This window comes from Alosa pseudoharengus, unplaced genomic scaffold (genome assembly GCF_046254945.1).
Source record: "Alosa pseudoharengus isolate Yale_2024_CS ecotype anadromous, Long Island Sound unplaced genomic scaffold, YU_APseudo_1.1 YU_APseudo_1.1_scf_17, whole genome shotgun sequence".
NCBI classification, from domain to species: Eukaryota; Metazoa; Chordata; class Actinopteri; order Clupeiformes; family Clupeidae; genus Alosa; species Alosa pseudoharengus.
Genome location: NW_027468640.1, coordinates 22,183,783 through 22,203,407, shown reverse-complemented (window position 1 = coordinate 22,203,407; position 19,625 = coordinate 22,183,783). Strand labels below are relative to the sequence as shown.

The 19,625-nt window shown below is 40.6% G+C and overlaps 1 protein-coding gene across 2 annotated transcripts; it reads right to left on the bottom strand.

Moving 5' to 3' along the window:
* Positions 1 to 2,888: 2,888 nt before the first annotated feature.
* LOC143127430 (protein mono-ADP-ribosyltransferase PARP14-like) lies at positions 2,889 to 19,625 on the bottom strand. 2 transcript variants are annotated; one of them, XM_076288930.1, is made up of 14 exons: positions 19,314 to 19,625; positions 13,526 to 13,647; positions 11,712 to 13,223; positions 11,352 to 11,591; positions 10,577 to 10,801; positions 10,386 to 10,446; positions 9,860 to 10,003; positions 9,645 to 9,704; positions 8,719 to 8,895; positions 7,223 to 7,405; positions 6,330 to 6,956; positions 6,014 to 6,150; positions 5,024 to 5,204; positions 2,889 to 4,704 (listed from the first exon to the last, which is right to left on the bottom strand). In XM_076288930.1, the coding sequence occupies exons 1-14, from the start codon at positions 19,483 to 19,485 to the stop codon at positions 4,418 to 4,420; spliced, it is 4,128 nt and encodes a 1,375-aa protein (XP_076145045.1). In that variant the 5' UTR covers positions 19,486 to 19,625; the 3' UTR covers positions 2,889 to 4,417. The 2 variants fall into 2 exon arrangements, with proteins under 2 accessions (XP_076145045.1, XP_076145046.1); XM_076288931.1 differs by having other exon boundaries at positions 11,712 to 13,104; positions 19,314 to 19,438.

Below are 19,625 nucleotides of genomic sequence, written 5' to 3'. Positions count from 1 at the left end.
TACTTGTCATCAACTATGACTCCTACCCACTGTAGCTAGTTAGCTAAGTTAGCTAAGTAACATAGTTAGCATGCTAGCATGTTAGCATGCTAGTTAGCATTTTTAGCAAAACTGCTAAAAACGATTAGCTAAGTTAGCTAAGTAACATGGTTAGCATAGTTAGCATGCTAGCATGTTAGCATGCTAGTTAGCATTTTTAGCAAAACTGCTAAAAATGATTAGCTAAGTTAGCTAAGTTACATGGTTAACATAGTTAGCATGCTAGCATGTTAGCATGCTAGTTAGCATTTTTAGCAAAACTACTAAAAATGATTAGCTAAGTTAGCTAAGTAACATGGTTAGCATAGTTAGCATAGTTAGCATAGTTAGCATGTTAATTAGCATTTTTAGCAAAACTCTTAAAAATGATTAGCTAAGTAACATGGTTAACATAGTTAGCATGCTAACATGCTAGTTAGCATAGTTAGCATAACTACTAAAAATGATTAGCTAGGTTAGCTAAGTCAAATGGTTAGCATAGTTAACATTTTAACATTGTTAGCATGCTAGTTAGCATAGTAACTTGGTTAACATTATTATCTTTGTTAACATAGTTAGCATAACTGCTAGCAAACATTGGAGCCATTCCAACTGTTAGTTATTGTCAACTATCTGCCTAAATAATTTAACCATTTCAATTATCAACCTATTTAACTGTTCAGTCATTCCAACTATATTAAACCTTATCTACCAAGCAAATAATTTAACCATATGAACTCATCATATTTTTGCATTTTCATGCACTATATTTCCTTCAGGACATGCTTTTCTAGTTCTTTTTCTTCTTCTTCTTCTAACGCACTTAATGCAGCTTCAACCGTTTAACGTAGAAACTTCATTCAAACTTTGTCGCGTAGATCTTACTTAGGACTCCCGGGCAATGTATTTTTCATCTTTGTAACTTTTATACTTTTTAAACTATTAATTAAAAACTAATCAAAATTTCCCCATTGACTTAACATTATGATTATGACATCACAATACGGCCGTTAAGCAATTAGAATCCTATGGCAGGTGTTCGGGCCAGCTGCATCAACTGCCAGTCTCAGGCTTTAAGCATACAAACTGGACCTATTAAGACTACACATCCTGTTCAACTGCTTCCTCTGCCAAAATCTGTTTCAAAATAAAAGTCTTCACTACAATATTTCATTGTTAAACAATTTAACCCTTTAAACTACTGAACTTTTTAACTGTTCAGCCATTGTAACTGTTACTTGTCATCAACTATGACTCCTACCCACTGTAGCTAGTTAGCTAAGTTAGCTAAGTAACTTGGTTAGCATAGTTAGCATGCTAGTTAGCATTTTTAGCAAAACTGCTAAAAATGATTAGCTAAGTTAGCTAAGTCACATGGTTAGCATAGTTAGCATACTAGCATGTTAGCATGCTAGTTAGCATTTTTTGCAAAACTGCTAAAAATGATTAGCTAAGTTAGCTAAGTCACATGGTTAGCATAGTTAGCATGCTAACATGTTAGCATGCTAGTTAGCATTTTTTGCAAAACCGCTAAAAATGATTAGCTAAGTTAGCTAAGTAACATGGTTAGCATTGTTAGCATGCTAACATGCTAGTTAACATTTTTAACAAAACTACTAAAAATGATTAGCTAAGTTAGCTAAGTCACATGGTTAGCATAGTTAGCATTTTAACATTGTTAGCATGCTAGTTAGCATAGTAACTTGGTTAATATTATTATCTTTGTTAACATAGTTAGCATAACTACTAGCAAACATTAGAGCACTTCCAACTGTCAGATATCGTCAACTATCTACTTTAATAATTTAACCATTTAAACTATCCACCTATTTAACTGTTCAGTCATTCCAACTATATTAAACCTCATCTACTTAGCAACCAATATAGTTTGTTTTTACTCTGTATGATATTTTACATCATATTTTTTGCATTTTCATGCACTGTATTTCCTTCAGGAAATGCTTTTCTAGTTATTATTATAACCTTTTCTTTTTACCTTTTCAAGAATTAATGCGACTCTAACCGCTTAACGTACAGACATGTTGAAATAACCGTTGTGAAGGTCTGGAGTGGGGCAAGAGATGTATTTTTTCAGATTTTTTAAAAAGTTTATACTTTTTGAGAAATAGGGGATTAAAAATGTTAAAAAGCTCATTTTTCCCCCTTAGACTTCAAAGGCTGTGATGTCATAATGGCCTAAAGGCAGCTGCGCTTGTTAAGCTCCCAGAGTAGTTCCCGGGCTAATTAGAACACTGGCACAGGTGTCACCTGTGAATTCAACCGTCTCAGCTTCTAATGCATACAATCTGGTGCTCCCTAAAACTACACATCCTGTTGTTTCCCGCGTGTCAAACTAAAAGTCACAGCCATATCTCATGCTTTGAGCATTATATTTCCAGAACGGTTTGACGCATATGCTTCAAATTTGGTACAAGTTTGTATGGACTCAAAGATGAAGTGAATTGATGTTGGAGGTCAAAGGTCAAGTCAATGAACACTCTGAGTGCGATATCTCAAGAATGCCTTGACATACATGCCTGAAATTTGGTATGAGTGTTTGTATGGACTCAAAGATGAAGTGAATTGATGTTGGAGGTCAAATGTCAAGGTCAAAAACACCTTGAGTGTTATATCTCAAGAATGCCTTGACACACAAGGTCTTTTGGTACGAGGGTTTGTATGAACTCAAAGATTAAGTGATTTAACGTTTTTTTTTTTCAAAGGAATTTCCCCACCAACATTAAGCCAGCAGATTTCCATTCACTATTGTAATTCCTCTGGCATTACATTCTAGTTTTTTTAAAAATCTCAATCGGTTGTCATCTTCACACATTTGTAATACTAGATATTTGTCTTTGCTAGAGAGCATAATAGTGAATTGTGTTTTTAATGTCCAGTGTTATGCACACACCGGAATTTCTTTTCACTCATCCATAATTAGTGAACACACACACACACTCGCACACATAAGCAGTGCGCACATAGGACTATACACACACTATGCTACTAAGAGCGCACACACACAAATCAGTAGGTCATTAATTACCATGATGCATTGGGAGCAGATGGGTGTTAGGCATAGATATATATAGAAAGGCTAGATGTCTCGTCCGCGCTGCTTGCCAATGGAGCTCGACGTCCGCACCTCACGGCCATCTTGCCACAGTCAGCTCACTAACTCAACATTGTGTTTCAATGGTGCACTGTAATGACAGGTAGTCATTGTTATAGCCTGGGGGCATTGTTCTGCCTTTAGTAGAAGAAGAGCCATCAGGTACCACAGAGCCCACCAGATAGCTTGTCTGTGACAAGATGGCCGCCGGTGATGCCGTTGGAGACTCCGCCAAAGATAATAGACCCCTGAAGTTCGCCTACAAAAAAGCTGCCATCTTTGACATCCGGTATCTGGCGATCTTTTGAATTATCACACCTGTTAAACTCTTGCAGGGATGAAAAAGTCTGAAATGCAGATGTTTTCCTGAACACACTTTTGTCCTCTGCCTTCGAGTGGATACTGTGATCTGGAGGGTCATACTGTCATGACATTCTCCTGAAACGGGGAGGAGGATTTGGAGATCATGATACCGTGTCCGAAATGTGCATCCATTGCTCAGAAAAATAAGGCTTTGACAAATTCTGGGAAATTCTTGGATTCTGCCATAGACCTCAATGTTAAAAAGGGAGCCCGATCACTGCATAAATGGGGGATAGTGGCCCCCCCTCGTGCGGGGCGTGTACTACCGCTACCCTATTTGCATACATCTCCAGGGACAGGAAATGGCCTCTCAGGAAGTATCTTCGTAATCAACCATCTTTGACTCCGCCATGAGACATCTTGCCATTCTATATATGGTGTTAGGTGCCTTACTCAAGGGCACTTCACTTCAGTTGTGGTCTTTAAACAGGGGAGAAGTCTGTTCAGCATCTCCCCCACCCTCATTTTTTTCTACTGGTCAAGCGATTGAACCAGCCACACTTCAGTCCTTTAGGTCACGGCTGCTACATAATGCGACTTACATAAAATACCTTTAATATTACCAAATATGAGAGTTGCCGGAATCAAAAAATATTCTTTGTTTGAATCTATGAACAATAACATTGTGATGCTATCAAGAGCAAAATTATGTATAAGCTTTAAAAGCTTTTGAACACATTCTGATTTGTATGAATTTAGTGTATGTCTTATACAAAATACATTTTTGCCGGGCTTCAAAGGTGACAACAAAAAAATAGTTTGGTGAATACAATTAAATCATTAGGCTAGTTGTTAAACAATCATCTATTTGCTGATTATAACAGATGGTTGAGTTCAATCAGAATCTGATCAGAGGCTATGTTCCTCCCCGTCATAAGGCATGAGATGTTTTAATGGAGGCCATTTAAATCATTGGCTCTACATTCATTTGAATGTGATGAGATAGTCAGGGTAGGCCTGGCTGTCGTGGAACACCACAAACATGCTGGGGTTCTGCTGGTTATCCACAAGGCTGTCGAAGCGGATGTCAGGCTGTTGAGGAGAGACAGGTGGGGGAACCCTCATATCGCTCTGACCCAACGTGTACGACCCTGTCAGAACACGAGCCACAAACATGAGCTGAGTGCCGTCTGTTTCAGGGCGGGAGTAGGTGGGGTCAGTGGAGTAGCTGGCGTTCACAGCAAAGTAGGTTCCCAGTCCGTATACAGTGGCTAAAAAGAAAAAGAAAACAGAGGACAGAGAGTGGATGGACAAAAGATAAGAGCAAAGAAAAGAGCAAATAGATGATAAAATGGACAGAAACAAAGGAAGAATGCAACATTTAAAAGTAAACTATAAACCCATCATGCCACTCTGGCAAATTATTACATTAGATACATACAGTACATGTATAAAATAATTCATAAAACAATTCTCATCAATGTACTGGAGGGTAAAGTCCCATAAAATGAATGTTTCACAAGACGGAAATACCGTAATTTGATGATTTATCACTGATTGAGAAACTGATTAAGATAAGAACATCCATACCATTCTGGCCTGCAAAGCCGCGGTTGAAGCCGGTTTTCATGATGGACTGGCAGGCCTGGGCAGTAGTGCCGTGGTAGAGCATCTTCTCCCCGGGCCCTACAGGTGCACCGTTCTTATCCTCCAGCTGCTGCCGCTGAACCTCAAACGCCCGACGCAGGTGCACGTTCTGCACACGCTCAATCTGGGAATGCAAATATACATTAAACAAACATAAACACATACCTCATGTACAACATGCTAACAGAAAATCTACAGATGAATATAAGATTATGCTTTCAAGAATACAAAAAATAAATCTTTATTCAATTCATCATATCATTCCTAGTCATAAGGCTCGCTAACAATAATAAGCATAGTGATATCGCTTTTTGATCCTTCAATGTTGACTCTTCCTATCATTGTGAAGCAGAATTCACCAAGCGTTGGATTGTTTACCCACTAATATAGGGAACGTGAGCTGGGTTTAGAGGACTATACAGTAACACCATTAAAGGACAGGTTCGGTATTTTACACTTAAAACCCTTTTTTCAGATAGTTTATAATTAAATAGAATGTTTAAGATTGAAATTTGGACACATGCTGCTGTCCTGAGAAGTTTCGGTTTCTGTGGTAGCACTTCCCCACCTCCACAATGGCTGCATAGGTGCACTGGAACAATCCTTCCTAAAACGCATTAAACTTTCGTTTACAAAGACGTGAAACTCACCGAACTCATCATATTTTTTTTCATTTTCATACTTTAACGTACAGACAAGTTCGTGGTCTCATTGGAAAGCCCCACTTCTGCTCTGTCACGCAATAAAGGTTTAATCTCGGTGCGATGAACAGAGAAGAAAGGGTGTGTTTTTGACGCACTTTGCGTCAATCGGGTTCTAAGGGTTAATAAAATGACTACCGTACCAAATCCTACAACCACCATATACAAACTTTGATTTGGATAGTGTCTATTATTTAACTCTCTTATAAACTATGTATTTTAGGTGACAGACCTTGAGTACTGTTTTCTTGGCAGTCTTCTTGAAGTCTCGCTTCACCCTGTCGTACTCAGTAGAGGAAGGTTCAAGTGGGACCACCTGCAGGGCCCCATGAGCATGAAGGGTGTCCCAGTAAACAGGAACTCTGAAATCTGGCAAAATAACAGTTCATATAAATAGAAATGTCATAATGTCAGTGTGATAATTAGAAGTTGCTAGCTCACAATAAATGTTAATAGGTGCATTGCATTTGCTTTGTACGAAGGTCCCCTTTTAAGTTAACTTTCATATCTCATCCAGCATTAATAAGCAAGGAGATCCCTTTATTTACCTCGGAGATTCTGCAGCCTCTTTATGTCGGCTGCACGACCTAAACCAGTGGCAGTTGCTCGCATCTGTCTGAGATCTACCTTCCAACAGCATCCATGAGCATCCATCACCCCACTACTGATGTCACCCTTCTCCAGCTTCTGATTGGCCTCTTTGGGGAACCTCTCCCAATCTCCTCGCTGTCCCATAATGCACCACACCACGTTGTTGAACAGCTCCCTCTGGTCCCTCTCCACCACCTGTCGGCGTAATGCCCCCTGCATGACGTACATCACCTCATTCACCCCCTCATTCAGCCCCCTCACCACCACCCCTGCCCCACTGCCAGGCCCAGACGGCTCCAGCTGCACCCCAAGGCTGTTCACTCTGCCGACCAGATCCTGCAGGTCTGCATGGGAGAGCCCAGCCAGCTCCTCTGGGGCCAGGGTTTGCTTGGAGCAGTGGGAGTTGTAGGCCCGTTGTAGACCAGCACAGGCATTGGACACGTCCTGTGCAGATGTTCCCAGAAGTGTGAAAGCAGCCAGGGGACAGACTCTGGGTGAAGGTAGCAGGGAGCTCAGGTCTGGCTTAAGGGACTGAGGTGGACTCTGCTGAACGGGAACTCTTATTGCCCTCAAATGACCAGGGGCTGGGGAAGCACATAGAGACCAATGTCAAGACCAGAATACTACAAATTATGCTCAAATAATGGTTTGACAAAAATATGCAAAATACAAAACAAAGATCTAGCATATTTGATGATTCTACAACATCTAGCCTCACTAATATGAAAATTAAAATATGAAATAGTAATTAAAGATAAACTGTGAGATGTAGGAAACATTTAATTCATGTAGCCATGCGCAGAACATTTCAGAGATATTTTGGTAAATATAAGGAAACTGCTATCCTCACTTGTTGGGGTAGCAGGTACACCCATGATAGCCTGGGCTGCAGCATGAAAATGCTGGAAAACGTTGACTTTGAGCAGAACAACACGGATAGTAGAGAGGTACTGTAAGGTGTGGCTGGAGACGACAGCTTTCACTCCGTTGAGGATGGCATCTGCCACCAGACGGGGGTTCACTCCACCAGTGCCTACAGACCGGAACAGATCTTGTTTATCTTTTGCCCCTTTGTTTTGTCAAGTACTACATGTTTACATAAACATGCATTTCCGGCCTATTCCTATAAATCCGGGCCTCCAATCCCAATTCCGATATTGATCAGTTGATACACCTGGTGTGAAAGAATTTCCTCCCCCTCTCACTGGCCCTTATTCTCTGTCACATCTCCCTTCCAGTCTTCCACCCCAGTTCTAAATGGCCTGGAGCTATGCCTGAACAGCTAAGGGCCACTTTGATCAAATAAAGGCATCTAATGCAGTTTAGGGATCTAGGGCTCCCCCTAGAGTCGCAGAGTATTTGTATTTTACCTTGCTGTTATAAATACTTCTCACGGCTTGCCTTGAGCCCTTCTCCCCAGACACAGGTACATGTGCATCTGTTTTAGAGCCTAAGGACTAGCAACAGGCTAGGCTCCAAAGCACCATACCTACTGACTAGGTAATGTTTCATGATTCTCGCAACATGCCACCGGGGCGCTGCCACCTGCGGGGTGCTGCCAGGTGTGTGATTCCCCCTGTTACAAGTTCCTTTACCATCAAAATGACTTCAATGCTTTTATATTAAGGTATAAAACCTTGCATAGGCTTCAATTCTTAAAACTACATTGTGTAATTTGATGGGTTAATTCTTTGGGGAAATTTGAGAAAACGATTTGTTGGCGGAAGTAATTACACATGAATGAGGAAAAATTTATTTGTGCTAAAAATCAACTCAAGAAATTACACAATGTGGCTGCATGTCAACCAATTATGAACAGGCTATAGGTTTAACAACCCTTTATCATAAGAACACAAACACTAATCCCAACCTTACTTACTTTTAAATATTTTGTTGTGTCATTTTATATATGAAAATCACATGCTTGCTTGAATACAGTGTTTGAGTTGTATACCCCTTAACATGGGTGTCACATGTAGCCATTATTAATTGCTGACAACTAATAACTGGGTAACTTTGGGAAACGGCTCATTCAGATATTACAAAGACGTCATCTCATGAAGGATTTGGACTGAACACTACATCTCACAGCCTGAAGCTTGAAGTACAGTCCCAAACTCTGACATGAAGCTTTTTTACTTAACAGGGAGTGAGGAGTAGGCTATTATTTGAAATCATGGGTGTTAATATGTTTCTGTTAGTATGTGTTTTCCTGCATTACAAATCAGTCTAATATCAACTCTCTGTGATTATGTGTGAACAGTGAATAATGTATATTAATAAAAAACTAAAGTGAATACAGTATGTGACTCTATAGAGATGTCAATGTACAGTCTCTTTACTAACCAGCACAGATGGCAGGAATGGCCACTGATTGGTATCTTTTCCTCTCACAAAGCAGCAGGATGTCCCGGGCCAGATCCTGGATAACGGCAGGATCCTTTTGCCCACAGACGTGCATGATAGCCTTGCATGGGAAAGAGCCAGAGGGAGATGTGAAGATCTCACCCCTATTCACTTGAGCTGGTAAAAGACAAACAAAAAGTCATCTTATATGGGTTTGTTCAAGCATGTGTGCATTGTAAAAAAGTAAAAGTCAGGGCTGTCCAATTTATCAAACCATATTATGTTACAATAACCTAAAACAATTTAGTTTTGACTGAAACACATTCTTATGTTTTATGCTTTGATATGAACCATGATTTGTTCCCACTATGAGTGCGTTAGGTATTGAGCATGCAGTATCAGTGGTTCCATGGCATGCTTTTGAATGTGGCACAACATACGCCTATTCAACGTGTTTCATTATAATAATATATAATATAATATTCGTTATCTTCCTTTAACATTGATGTTGTAGTACATCTGAATGCCTACTCTAAATGCCACCTGTATAACACAATGACATTGAAATTACATGAAGACATCATGTCAACTTCACTTAAACAATTTCATTGGAATTACTTGATCAAATTGGGTTACCACGGCATGAATCAATGTTGTAAACAGAATGATAAATGCTGGACTAATTCTAGACAGATCATTCATGTGCAACCAATGTACACAATAAAATCAACTAAATCCAGCAGGGATTTACATTTTATGTACAATTTCACTTTTTTATTTTACAATCTTAAAGGCTAGAATACAGCAACTCTATCTGAGACAATATAATCAAGTCACAGTTAGCTGAAGTTTACTTTCTCCCAATTTTGAGGTATACTTTCAATTTTGATTTAGCCATTAACCCAGAGGTTATTGGAGGGATTTACCTGACTGAAGACTTCTTTTTACATCAGGGCCTGCCAAGGTCAAGATGTCCTTGCACACAGCTACAGGATGCAGTTTGGAGTTAATGATATTGAAGCGCAAAGCCATAACAAAAGTTATTTTGCTAATAATTGAATTTTGTGTGCCAGTACAATGCTGAATACTTGAATAAATGTTCCAATTTAAGACCAAACCCCAAATCATCTAAATACTATACTTGTATCAAAGTTTTGGAAGTCTGTGGTGTTCACTACGACATCTGTGGTTTCATTGGTGATGTCCCCAAATACCAGATGAAGTTGTATCCCTCCCACTGGCAGTGTGATTTCATCCAGGTCAGAAGTCAGAGACTGAAAGATAGCTGTGTATAGAAAAAAATAATAGAATCACCACAACTCATATCACAAGCTCCAGTTGCAAAGGGAAAGGGAAAAAAGCTGCCCTAGATGTATGGGAATGGGACCTCTAACAAATAGGAAGATATCAATATTAGGGTACTGTGCCAGAATTTGCTGTATCATTTACCTTTTAGATAAATAACAAAATGTACAAATCCTAAAGAGATATGACTGGCGACTGCAGAGATGTGGCTGGTTGATGGAAGTTATGGAAATAATATTTGCCTTATCCATTCTTTCCACTATTTCAAATAATTTCTGACCTAATCAGCACAACATACAATTTGGACAAACATAACCAATACCACAGTTCCTACCATATAATATGAACATATTTTCACTTGCCTTGACCTGTGTTTATATCCACCATATATGTACTTAATTTCCAGCATACTTCTTGAAAGACCTTGGAATAAGAAGTGCATTCAGTTAACTTTCAGTTGTATTTATATTGTGTAGTTTATTGATATTGACAAACTATGAGATACATGTTAGAAATCTTTTGGATATTGAACTCTGATAGCCTAAAGACTTGCCTCTGTAGAATCTGGATAGTCTGGTTGGATGACAATTTGTATAGTTGAGAGGGATCTTGTTGGTCCTAACTTTCCAAACCGGCCAATCTCATCTGCCAGGATCTGAGCTGCCTCTCTAGCAGGAATGCTCAGAACTAGCCCAGGTCCGATAATCGGAAAAGCCATGGAGCTGAAAGCATGATGCTCACATAGTTCTAAGGTTCGTTTCAGTCCATATCGCAGTGCCTGCAGTTAACAAGATACACATGTCAGACCTTACAAGCATTGAGTATTCACCAAAGCTGCTCCTAAAGTTAAAGTTCACCATGCTCAGTTAATCTTTTTACTCATCTCACCCTCATGTCAGCACTAAATTGAAAATGTTGGATTGTCAGGGCTAGATTTTAGGTAAAATTGATTTAACCTGTAAAATGACCCCAAATAATAGTCACTTTCCTCCTCCATATGAGAATACAACTGAGCTATTTCAATTACCTTTTGTTATTCAGGTGGTTCCAGTGACATTATGGATGATTTACAATATAATGAGAGAATTTTGAGGCAACTACGGTATATCTGTGCCAATCATCCAATTACTATCAGAAAGCACAAATAATAAAATCTTTCCTACAAAAGGCAGAATACCAAAATTGAAATAAATATCAGACAAAAATTGATAGGCCTATGTTTAGAAAATATGAAAGTATGTGTTAGATGTATGACCACAGAAGCTTAACTGTTGTCAGTGAACAAACCCTTTCATTTAATTCAATAATTTCATTGCCCTTTGGGTTACCTTTTCACTGTTTCCTTTCAGCGCATCCCAAGGCAAACACTCAATGAAGAAAACCTTTTGGCATCCCAATGCTGAGGTGCCATCAACCTCCAAAACATCTCCTGGTTTGAGACTATTCTGACATTTTCTGGAGCGATCAAAGTTGCGTTGAAACTGGTCTCCAGCCTTTTGAGCAAATGCATTCCCAATCCTAGTAGCTGTTAATGTTTTCTTCATCATGGGACCCACCATCACATCAACCTGTAAGAATCATGTCAAGTAATTCTCATAGCAAGTTGTATGTCTGATTGAACTAATTTGACATTGAAGATGTAGAAGTAAAATTAAAAGTGATACAAAGACATGGTACACCATCCTTACCTGCTGGACTTCAAGCTGTCCAAGTACAACCTCAAGATGTATTTTATTTCTTGAGTAATCAGGTGGTGTTAGGGATGGATCAGGTTGTATATCGGTTAGAGTAATGGAGACTGCACTTGCAGACTGACTAGCTGTAGCACCAACCTGAGATTGATCTGACGATAACAAGACACGGACCTTGTGAGAGCCTTCCAACAATGCTATGTTATCTTTTCCTTCACCCCTGAAGTACTGAATTGCTCCTGGTCCTTCCACATTAAAGTCTTTAGTGATCAGAGACCCTATTCCTGAGGTAAGTATTTTCCGAAATTCTTGCACCAATTGACGTGGTCCAGCAAACTGCACACTGGGACATGGCAAATGGATAGGCATGATTCTTAGACCATTATTCTGTATTCCAAGCAGCTCCAGCACTGAGAGGAAGTGATCAACCACAAATGAGTTGGGTAGATTCAGAAAATCAGAGATGTCTGCCTGATTGAGCTTGTAGTTGAGTAGAACCTGCCTCAGCCGCTCTACATCTTGCCTATACCCAACAAGCTGAACAGGCATCTGTGGGTCTGATTGTGATGGTGCACCATAACTAAGCTTGACCTTTGGGATGTTGTGGTTAGCTTGTTGCAGTGCATGATCCAAGGTTTTTCTAAGGTCTGCCATTCCAGGTGACTCTGCTTCTGCTCGCTCCAAGACCACAGTCTCCACAGTCAGGTCTCTCTCCAGAGCTGCTGCTGCCTCCTCAAGGGCCTCTGTAGTAAGGCTTGACAGAACCAGGTCTGGTCCCACCTCAAGCATCACTGGACTTCTCAGGCTCTGCTGGAACCTGGTCTGGTATGTTTGTATGGCTCCACTAGATGTAAGGAAGGCGAGAAGTGGGGCTGGTAACTGGAGTCTCCTTTGTCGGATCTTCTTGACCAGCTCCTGTAGAGTGGCACATGCAGCCTCTACCTCTGCCTCTGGTCCCTCAAACACAGGAGTCCTACTTCCTTGTCTAGTGAGCTTGACATGTGGGGATGAAATCTTGATTTCTCTTCCAAACTCCTCCTCCACCAGGCTGAATTGCACCTCAGTGGCCATGGAATCCTCACAGACCTGTCGCTTTATCTGGAGGTCTTCCAACATCTGGAATAGTTTTGCTACTTCACATTTCTCTCCAACCACCACTCCCAGCTCTTCATTTTCTTTATAGATGCACACATTTCCAGAGCACAAGGAAATTTTGTCCTGGAGGATCTTCAATCTTTTGGGGTCCACCTCATAATAACAATCATATGTTTGCCTTATCTTAAAAAATACATCCTCCAACTGCATCTCCCATTTTTCCTGACGTAGTGCGTCTTGAGCAGTACCTCTCTTCACCACAATCTCTTCTGCCTCTTGAAAGATCTCAAAGGAGCTGCAAAGAGGAGAGAGACACTGCTTAAGGTCCTGTCCTGCTTTGGGATTCTCCTTCAGGTAACCAAGCAGATAAGGATCCATCTTCTGTACTTTTACATCTTGTCCACCAGGGGGCCTCTGGTTAACATTTAAAGAATTAATTTATCAGTTGAATAAATTATTATTGCTAATACCTTATATTAAATATGCAACACTTGAAGAATTGAGCAGCCATTAGGAAGCTCCATGTATAAAAGGAGTAATATAAGCCTGGAATCATGGATTTGCTTTCTTCTTATTGTTGTTTAATATTTGAATTTATACTGGGTATAAAACACGGAGTGACGTGTGGCAACATTTTCATTTCTCATAAACATTGTGCCTTCCTTATCCCAATCCAAGTAAATAAATATTATACAAAGAGGTGCCCTGTCACTCACCTGTTGGCTCTCAGCTGAATGTTTGTTTTCTTGAGGTGTGTCATTTTCCGTAAGTGAGATGCAAAGTTGCCCTGGAGCCAAGTCTATCACATGCTCCTTTTTATCCAGAACTCTCTGCTGAGCTGTTTGTTTTCAATAAAGAGGTTAATTTGTTCATAAATAATATTTGTAAGTTTACTTTAAATAATAGTATAATAATACAACTGATTATTTTGTAGAACTCTGTTGAGTAAAACTCTGTTGTGTTGAGGGGCAGCCGTGGCCTACTGGTTAGCGCTTCGGACTTGTAACCGGACGTATGGCCACCCTGCGTGTGTGAGACGTGGAAGGGAGGGAGGTAGAGAGGTCACCGAACGCAAGTCTAATCTCCCGATCTCATATTTAGGTTTTTAGGTTAATATTTGACAGTGAAACTGTGTGCAAACAGGAATATGTATAGCCAAGGCCGTAGCCAGGATTTTTCAAATACCGAGGTCAGGGGCGTCGCTATAAATTCTGGGCACCCCAAAATGCTAGGAGGTTCTTCCGAGCCACCCCCCCCCCCTCCTCATTTTGCCAACAACCATATTATTTGTTCACATTATAACATGTTTTTTGTTTATAACTTGAACCAACAAGTTTTACAATAATATTTTTTTTAGATGCACCTGTACAGTATATCTGAGCCTTCCCAAATTGGCTTTGGATATTTATACTGGACCCTGCTCCATCTGTTATTAAGAATGAGCTGCTTCTCCTCATCAGCGTAGCAAATGTTGCATAATTTGCAGGGTCATATAGGCTGCAGATCTTGTAGGCTTCCTTCTGACACAGTGAGTGTCACATCTTGACTCTCACTTGGGAGGGCCCTTCACCTATCATTTCCCTCTCTTCTCCTCTTTCTTCTCAACTGCCTGATTTCGATTCCCTGTCTCCTGTGTTGGATTTCATAAAACAACAAGTCTCTAAATTACTGAACAATAATTGATATAATTTGAAAATTATTGATATAATTTGAAAATTATTGATATAATTTGCCATGAGATAATATCCTTCACAACATTATCCATTCTATATAACATTGATATAGCTTCGTTTTTCAATGCAGGTTAGCAGGTAACTGCATCTCCACTGAATTTCAACATAACATTTCCATTACAGGTTAGCATCTCATTACAGGTTAGCATCTCATTGCAGGTTAGCATCTCATTGCAGGTTAGCATCTCATTGGTAGCCCTATTGCAGTGTTTTTCAACCTTCTTTGAGCCACGGCACCAGTGCCGGTTCAGACCTCCATGGGGCCCTTAAGCAAAATCCTGCTAAGGGGCCCTCCTACCTGAACTCTGAGCGTGAAAATTTAACCATTTTTTTACAGTAGGCTATCATCTGACACCTCAGTGCTTCCAATACAATCATCCTACCCCATTTTGGATGTCTATGGAAGTTACCAAATATAGTGTTATTCCCTAATAGAGGACTAGGAGAAAGAAACATAATTGTGTGTGAATCACCTTCACACAGCAATAAATGCCCAGTTTCAGTGGCTGGGCTGTTTGCAAAAAATAACTGCAGTTTTTTCAAGTACAGTTCAGTTACTGTATACCACAGTAGGCTACAGTGCAGTATAGTATTTTCATGTCCAAAATACTGCATTTCTGTAGTAAAGTACAGTACTATGCAGTTTTTTGTGTCTAAAATACTGCATTCCCTGCATAAGAACTGCAAATATGTTCTCCAAAACTGCAGTTTTCATACTCAGAAATCTGTAGTTTGACACTTGAAGTAATGCAGGTTTTTTTGTAAGGGTCTAGTTGGTAGCCTACTGGCTGACTGTTCTTCACCTGTGTGTCTGTAGTAGGCTACTTGCCAAAGACATAGGCTATGAACTGACTCCCCTGATTCTCTTATTATTTCAATATTTTTTTCAAACGTAGACTATTTTAATTAAACAATAATTTTAATACTTCATATAGGCCTAATTTACGATGTGCATCTATTGTCCATGCAGCACAGCGAATCAAAGTTAAGCCTACTTTCCATTTTACATACGTTCAGTTTTAGGCTATAAAGCTTGACTGAAACATTGTAAAACTAGTTATTTTAAAAATGTATGGGAAGAGTGAAATCAACTATTAGTTTCGACGGGTCCTCGCATGTTTCTGCTGAAAAACTGCTAGTTTCATCCCGAGCTGCACGTTATGGACGTAGGCTATTTAAAAATGTAGTCGCCCGCATTCAAACATACGGAATATGCGATTATATTTCACAACTTTGCGAAGTAGGCCTACTGTGACTGGGAAAGGCTGGCAAGCCGCAGACAGATCAGGGGATATTCACTTCCCTGTTAGGTAGGCCTAGGCTATGCTAGATCAGCAACACGCGCTGGAGAGACGCATGTTGACATCAAACCATGGAACGAACGCAAGTTTACCCGACTGCTGTTCCCGCTGTCATTCTCGTGGCGTTTCTTCCGTTTTTCATGCCCTGAATGGTAATTCGGTTTCATGTTCATCTTCTTAATGTATGAGGCACTGTCGCTATAACTGTATAGGGCCTACTAACTTGTCTGTCACTAGCTTGACAAGAGGAGACGGGGGAGGGGGCCTTCATTAACTTGCGGGGCCCTACGCAGGGTGCGTATATAGGGAGAACCGGCCCTGCACGGCACACTTTTGACACTTAAACTGTCCCCCTAACATCCTGTGTGAAGAAAAAATAAACATATAATATTCTAAAATTTCAAATAATACACAGATATGGCCTTATTATGGCTTCTATGCAAGACCTGCTCAATATATCAAGCGCCCTCTGTTTCATTTGTAGGTGACTATATCTAATTTAATTGTTGTGAACTGGATATGTGATGATTCTGGAATACTGGATATGGGGCCCCCATTGTACAATGTCTGCATACCACAAATAGTGCAATTATACAATCAATGAGAGCATGTGGTTATAAATTATTTAATGCAACAGTTGCTTTTTTGGACCAGTGAGTGACATTTGGGTAATTTTCTGCGGCACACCTGATGATCTCTCACAGCACACTCGTGTCACTAGTGTGCCCCGGCACAGTGGTTGAAAAACATTGCCCTATTGCATCTTTATTGTATTCAACCATTAGGCCTACATTTCTCTAGCCTGACGAGCTGTGACTGGGAAACCGTTCGCTGTGCTCAGTCCGAGGGGCGGGATAATCGGTTGTCTTTCAAATTACCTCTGCACGCAATAGGACAGTGCTGAGTCTTATGCGTTTTCCCATCAGCGGAGCTAGTTGGCTAGTTCAAACTTTTGCCAACTTAAAACAAGCTTAACTCGTGTCACACTGTGGGCCAACAGGAACATCCAGTGCTTAATTTGTAAAGTGGAAGGTGCCGGAACGCAAAGGGGGGGTGGATCCGGTGACTCAAAACGGGGATTTGAGGTTACGGACCAACAACAAAAAAACCTGCGTACATAACTCTGACTAAAAAAAACTACCCCCCGACACCTCCCCCCAATCAAAACACATCGGAACTGACACATAATATGACACAGAGAGGGAGCGAGAGACACAAACACTCACGCGCGCGCGCACACACACACACATACATACACACAAGTGCGCACACAGAACGGGAAAATAGGAGATACAGGGGAACCAACAAAACAGTACAACAAGGGGCTAATAGCCTCGGCGCTTAAGTATGCTGTATATTGCAATGATGACCACCCACACCCAGTAATCAATGATCAACTAGATACAGCGTGGAAGCGCGATTTCTTCCTACCGCAGCCTAGGCCTACTTGTCCAAAATGGCCCATCCAGACCCCCGGCCTATGGATTTATAATAGACACCTATGCCTATTATAAATCCATGACCTCACGTAAGGTTGAACCGGGCAAGCGGCGGGCCGACAAGGCAAATGGGGAGGAGATGGTAAGCCCTGATGACATTCCGCGGGCTATCGATGCAAAACTGCTGGCAGAGCGTCTCAACTTCTCTCTCCCCGAACAGCGCGTCACCCTCCTGTGACCAATATTGTGGATAAAGCACTTTCAAATCCTCGATTAGCTTGTTGTATCCTGTTTGGTCTTTCCCCTATTTCTAAAGACTAATAAAAAAGATATCAACATTGAACACTACACAAACAGTAATTTATTTATTTTTCGTTTAGGCGATTTATTTTTTATATTGACTTAATTGACGGATCCAATAAAAAAGGTTCCGGATCCAACGTCGTAGGTGCCGGAACATGTGTTCCGGCTCAAATTAAGCCCTGGCAACATCCATCTGCTTTGTTTTCAAGTAGGGAATTCAAGCCAAACCATTGCAACTCTGCCATCAATCATTATGTTAATCCCGCCTAACGACTCTACACGATTTGATTGGCCTGATAGAAGTTTAATTTTTCGAGCTCACAAGCCAACGGAGAGTTGCCAGACTAGCCCTGGAAGCAAATGTAATTTGCTGCCGCTAGGGTGCGTCTAGATTTCTAGGCTAACATTTCTCACCTTCCCTCCTTCTCTTTGTCTGCTCTTCTGCTGGCTTTCCACACGTTAACTTTGTGTCAGCCTTTGTTCAAGTCGGGTGAATTAAGATGAACCTACTGGCAGAAATTAACAAGACAAGTTTATTTTGAAGTTTGAGCTGCGTTTTGCGTTCGTTAATTAGTTTAGGATAGCTTACACTCCGCGATAGCCGACTCGACTCTACTTTCGTTTTGTCAGAGGTATCACGTGACGGTGCGTTGATGCAAATATAATTATCTCGGCTATTTGTAGCCTACTTAATAAATTAAAGGAAACTTGAAGAAAAAAATACCAAGGACATGACATCGGTTTCCTCTATGGTAGCTACGGCCATTACATGCGTATAGCCACATTTTTGTTTTAGCGCATTCCAGAAAAAAGGGCACTTTCTCTTTTGGAAGAAAAAGGCAGGGCCAGGCATAGGCCTATGGGCCAGGGGCTCAAGCCCCCTTTGACATATATCAGCACGGTTCCATGCAGTCAAACGGTTTCGAATCAGTTTATTGGGAATAATCTGAATATGCGTGTGTCTTATAAACACCTTATTCTGATTGAAATAAACCGAAAAAGGCCATATTCGGGTTACTAATAAACCGTTTGCACACCCTAGCATGCCTGTTTTAAACGGAATATTGGGTCATGAAAACACCTTAAACAATATGCTCCCAGAAGGAAGTGGGTTGTAGGCCTGCTCAATTTGCACAGAATTAGGATAACATTAACCAACTGTCTCTCACGGACTTTCCTAATCATGGCGAAAAAACGCGTCGCGCACACTTTTGGAAAGTCTAGGAGACACTTGTCTTGCAATCATGCAATTCAAATGTCATGGAGTTCATCGACGGGCCTAACAGCGACGTTATTAAAAATATATGTAAAACATTTGATGAGGCTGGCTCGACGTACGCCTGAACAAGTGAAATACAGGTGGAAGACTGTATCTACAATATGTGAAAGACCCTGAAGACGTTGTATTATGCAGCCAAAAGAGGGAATTCCACCAGCGGAGATTTACGTCATGACGTATAAGCTGCGTCGCTGACTTATTCGGAATAATGTCGACTGCTCATATGCTCAAAATGTGACATTCTACTAGCTTGTTAACAGGTTAAATAGGAATATTGACATAAACGGAATTTGGGCAATAAACTGATTCAAAACTGTTTATTACCGACATGAAAACGTGCTGTGTATGTGTATGTGCCTGCAGGTTGAGTTCAGCGATTGAAAGAAATAAAAGCTTGGGGTTATTTTCTTTACGATAGGCTATACAAAGTAAATACAGTTAGTGTTTACCTTCTCGGTCCAGAAATGAAATCGTGTAGGTGTTATCAGTAATCTTTTCCACTGGCCCACATTCACCTCCTCCTGACTTCCTCCTGATTTTAAAGTACATCTGAATTTTCTCTTTTTCTGAGTTTGTCAGTTCTCTAGTCTGGAAGAACACCGCATGTCTGCAGAGATCCATTGGGTCCACACTGCCAATTGGAGTGTTGCAGTAGTCTACTTGTATCAGCAATGTATTCTAACGCAATAGCTCTTACGTTGGTCCTTTGTTTCTAGATGTCCTTATGCCCACCGTACTTTCTGTTTCACTACTGACGTGGC

Coding starts and splice junctions, on each gene's coding strand:
- LOC143127430 (XM_076288930.1), bottom strand. CDS start 19,485: ATGGATCTCTGCAGACATGCGGTGTTCTTCCAGACTAGAGAACTGACA. Junction 6,957..7,222: donor TGTACCTGCTACCCCAACAA/GTGAGGATAGCA, acceptor GTGCTTCCCCAG/CCCCTGGTCATTTGAGGGCA. Junction 4,705..5,023: donor CGGCTTTGCAGGCCAGAATG/GTATGGATGTTC, acceptor TTTTCTTTTTAG/CCACTGTATACGGACTGGGA.